Genomic DNA, 4,383 nt, shown 5'->3' on the forward strand with positions numbered 1-4,383 from the left:
GTGTTCAAGTCCTACATCAGACACATACTGACTTGTGGTCCTGGTCAAATCATTTCTATCTCCAAAGGCTCTAGGAAGCTGTATAAGACTTAATATGACAGAAGAAGGTGCCAACCGACACTGGTGGAAACTGCATTTCCTCACCTGGCAGCTTCTTGTAACAATGAAATCAGGGACTTAGTCTTTATTGCTATTTACTTTGTATATACTTTCTAGGTAGGTATCTGTGAACAAGCCTCATCTCTGCTCTCCTCTCCTCTTGAAATGGAAGCTCCTTAAGGTCAGGGATCACTTTGTTTTGTTTCGTGTGTTTTATTATATATGTATGTATGTATATATGTATACACACATACACATATATATCCCTACTGCCTGGCAGATAGCAAGTGCTTAATCAATATTTCTGAATTTGATTAAATAAATTGCATGAGAACTATGGACACCTCCTCCATTCTCTCAAAAGTCCAACAGAGGGAAATAATAAATCAGTGAAATCAGGAAATGAAGAAAGGGAATGTGAGCACATGGATCCCCAAATCCCTGAACTTCTTTCTTTGCCCTTTTTTTTTGTTTTTGTTTGTTTGTTTGGGTTATTTATTTATTTTTTTTTTGGTGAGGCAATTGGGGTTAAGTGACTTGCCCAGGGTCACACAGCTAGTAAGTGTCAAGTGTCTGAGTCCAGATTTGAACTCAGGTCCTCCCGAATCCAGGGCCAGTGCTTTATCCACTGTGCCACCTAGCTGCCCCTTCCTTTGCCCTTAAAGAAATTTCTTATATTCTATGTTTGGATAGAAGAGAAGGGAGGAGAAAGGGAAGACAGAAGGAGAAAGGGAAGATGAGAAGAAAAAGAAAGACAGGGAAATAAATGCTGCACTTGAGTGACTTAACAGTCACACTTGCCCACACACAGCTGTTAACTACTGGGTCTAGATGGATAGTTTTAGGCACGACCACTATGGGCCCAAACCTCTACTGAGTTGACTGGAAAATAGAGTGAAGACAGTTGCAACCAGGGAACTGAGATTTTCCACCAAACAATGTACTTAATTTGTCATTTTGTTTATTTAAAGTTTCTTGCTGTGTAAGAACTCTTTACTATGAGTTCCTTTATTTATAGTCCTTGACCCAAAAATATATAATGTACAGTTTTCACAACTGCATTTGCTCTAATAAAGAACATTGGTTATTTGTTTTTTTTAAAAATTCAATTTATTTTTCTGTTACATTTTAAATTCCGAACTATCTCCTTTCCTCCCTCCCTCCCAACCCCACACTAGAGAAGGCCATCATTAAACACACACACATATGTAAAACTATATGGCGTATACTTCTGCATACTTCTATTTATTAGTTCTTTCTCTGGAGGCTGATAGCATCTTCCTTCATAGGACCTTTGTAGTTGATTTGAGTATTTATAATAGTCAGAATAACTAGATCACAATTTTTCTTTGAATACTATTATTATTATTATTATTGTATATAATGTTCCCTTGGTTCTGCTCATTTCACTTTTCATTATTTCATTTATGCTATTCCATGTTTTTCTAAAATCAACTAGCAGGCAACTAGGTGATGCAGTGGATAAAGCACCGGCCCTGGATTCAGGAGGACCTGAGTTCAAATCCAGCCTCAAACACTTGACACTTGCTAGCTGTGTGACCCTGGGCAAGTCACTTAACCCTCATTGCCCTGCCAAAAAAAATAAAATAAACTAGCTAATCATTTCTTATAGAACAGAAGTATTCCATCAAAAACACTGGTTATCCTTTTTCTCTTCTGCTGCTTTCGAGTTTGCGCTCATTTCCCTCAGCTGCCAACATGCAGAACAACACCTATGAGTTCATGGACCTGTATGTACTGTGGAAATGCTCTGCGAGCAACAGGATCATTGGGGCCAAGGACCATACGTCCATCCAGATGAACGTGGCTGAGGTTGACAAGGTCACAGGCAGATTCAATGGACAATTTAAAACTTATGCAATTTGTGGAGCAATTCGTAGAATGGGAGAATTTGATGACTCTATTCTCTGGCTGGCAAAAAATGATGGTATTATTTCAAAGAATTTCTAATTGAAGAAATTTTGTGGAATATGTCTTAATAAATAAGAAAAACAAAAACAACCCCCCACTGGTTATTTAAAAAAATTATCTGCAGAAAAATAGGGAAGAAGTAGATTATTTTTTTGTGATAACCAAGAACAGGAAACAAAATCTGTGCCCATCATTCACGGAATGGCTAAACAAATTGTGGTAAATTCAATGTTATTGAACCCTAAGCAATGGAAAGTTTGAGGAATTCTGAGAAATATGGAAGGACATAGGAACTGATGCAAAGTGAAGTAAAAGCAGAACAAGGGAAATAGTACAACAATGTAAAAGCAAAATACAAAATAAAATACAATGAAACTATGCGTTGGGAAATTATGATGAACGAGCTTTGGCCTCAGAGAAAAGATGAAAAAATAAATATATCCTCTATTTTTATTGAAGATATATGTGCAGAAGAGGGTGGTAGGATTACTGTGTAAACATATTAATTGATTTTGCATAACCTTTTGTTGTTGCTGTCATTATTCCAAGAGCAATCTCTCAGGTAGAGGATTTTTATTAAAAAAATAAGTGTTATATAAAAACAAAAAGAATTGGGGGCAGCTAGGTGGCACAGTGGATAAAGCACTGGCCTTGGATGCAGGAGGACCTGAGTTCAAATCCAGCCTCAGACACTTGACACTTACTAGCTTTGTGTCCTTGGGCAAGTCACTTAGCCATCATTGCTCCACAAAGAAAAAAAAGAAAAAAATGGCAGGATTCAATTTTAGTATTCAGGGTTTTGAAAACTTTTCTGTCTCCTATGGGGTAGTGTTTAATTCAACTCCCCTTTTTTCAAGGACCAGGAATAGTCACACCTACTTCTTGGTTCATGTTCCAGGCTCTAAAAGATTATATCAAAAGCAAAAGGAGGTAGAAGTTTTTGCTCCTCTAATCTCAAATCAACCACTCCCATTGTGAATGGATTGGTTTACTTCTTCATCTAGTCTAGATGTATCTGCTAAATGAGACATTCATTTGTGAAGAATATTTCTGTATTTTCCTGGGCAGAATGATAATATTTATATACTTAGTCTTCAGTTTAAATCAATTAACAAGAAATTTCCCTCTACTTTAGAAACAAATGAAAGTCTTGAAAAACTAAAAACATATGTTTTTAAAACATATGTTTTAAAAACATGAGTCAAATATGCATATATTTCTATTAAAACCAAATTTCTTGTTATTTCTATTAAAATATTAACTAGAGAATTGAGTGTGACTTTTTAAATCACAAAATAAAAATGATAAAATAAAAATATGATAAATATAAATTGTGTGATATGCCAAGTATCCACATTAGTAGCAAACTGTTCCATTCTAATAGTCACATCCCTGTTTTTAAGTAGAAAGAATGCCTGAAATTGTGAAAACTGAGTATAGACCTAGATAGTTCTCTAGGGTCTAATTATCTATTATTAACCTAGAGTTCCAGGGACAAAATAATTTAGTTTGCTCTGATCTGACTCTCTACTTTGAATTGTATAAAAAGAAAGCCTTTTTGAAGAAAAAAACCACCACATGCCCACAAGGAAAGGCATAACCTGTGTCATGATAAAAAAAAACAAAAACCATAGTGCATCATGGTGATCTAAACATAATCTATATTATGTAGAAAAATATTATCGAAATATTGACTTTCATGTAAAGCATGGGGTAGTGAAAAGATCACTGGATTTAATGTTGGAAGATGAGCTCAAATCCCAGCTCTGACAGTTATTTTTTTACATTCTGTAAGAAAGTCTTTTTAACTCCATTGAGCCTCAGTTTCCTCATTTGTAAAATTTAGGAGAGGGAGAGATTTGACAGTCTCTATGGTCACTCCTAGGTCTATATCTAAAATCCTATAATGTTATATTCCTATGGAAGGAACACAGTTTAAAAGAAAGTCCACTAGAGGTGAAAGCAAATGGGGAAGGAAAAGGGAATAAAGCACCTATTGTGTGCTGGGGGGGGGTGTGGGCACAGTCCTAAGACCTTTTTAAAGAAGTGAGGTCCCCTGTATTCTCTTTTTGGCTCTGCTATACTGTATTACCCACAGCAAATCACAATTCTTGGCCTCAGTTTTCTTGCCTGATATGAGAGAGTTGGGTCAAATATCACTAACGTCACTTTTAGTTTTGAAAATTATTCTGCATAATTCCATGTGAGCTGTAAAATAACTACTCTGAATTTCTCCTCCTCTGCATTAGGTTGGTGTGTTCAGCACAAGCGAATTAAAATAAACTGTTGTTTTATACACTTTGGATTCTGAATCAAGGATAGCCAGCATGTCATCAAGCTACTTATTTACAA

General features: G+C 35.8%; 1 protein-coding gene across 1 annotated transcript; it reads left to right on the forward strand.

Annotated features, from left to right (window-relative positions):
• The first annotated feature begins 1,818 nt into the window (after positions 1-1,818).
• LOC122726405 (40S ribosomal protein S21-like) lies at positions 1,819-2,070 on the forward strand. The gene has a single exon (XM_043964095.1). It carries the CDS (start codon positions 1,819-1,821, stop codon positions 2,068-2,070), a length of 252 nt encoding a protein of 83 aa, XP_043820030.1.
• Positions 2,071-4,383: the final 2,313 nt, after the last annotated feature.

The sequence above is a fragment of the Dromiciops gliroides genome, chromosome 4 (genome assembly GCF_019393635.1).
Source record: "Dromiciops gliroides isolate mDroGli1 chromosome 4, mDroGli1.pri, whole genome shotgun sequence".
NCBI classification, from domain to species: domain Eukaryota; kingdom Metazoa; phylum Chordata; class Mammalia; order Microbiotheria; family Microbiotheriidae; genus Dromiciops; species Dromiciops gliroides.

Bases quoted from the DNA above. Each gene is read 5' to 3' on its own strand.
- LOC122726405 (XM_043964095.1), top strand. From the start codon at position 1,819: ATGCAGAACAACACCTATGAGTTCATGGACCTGTATGTACTGTGGAAA.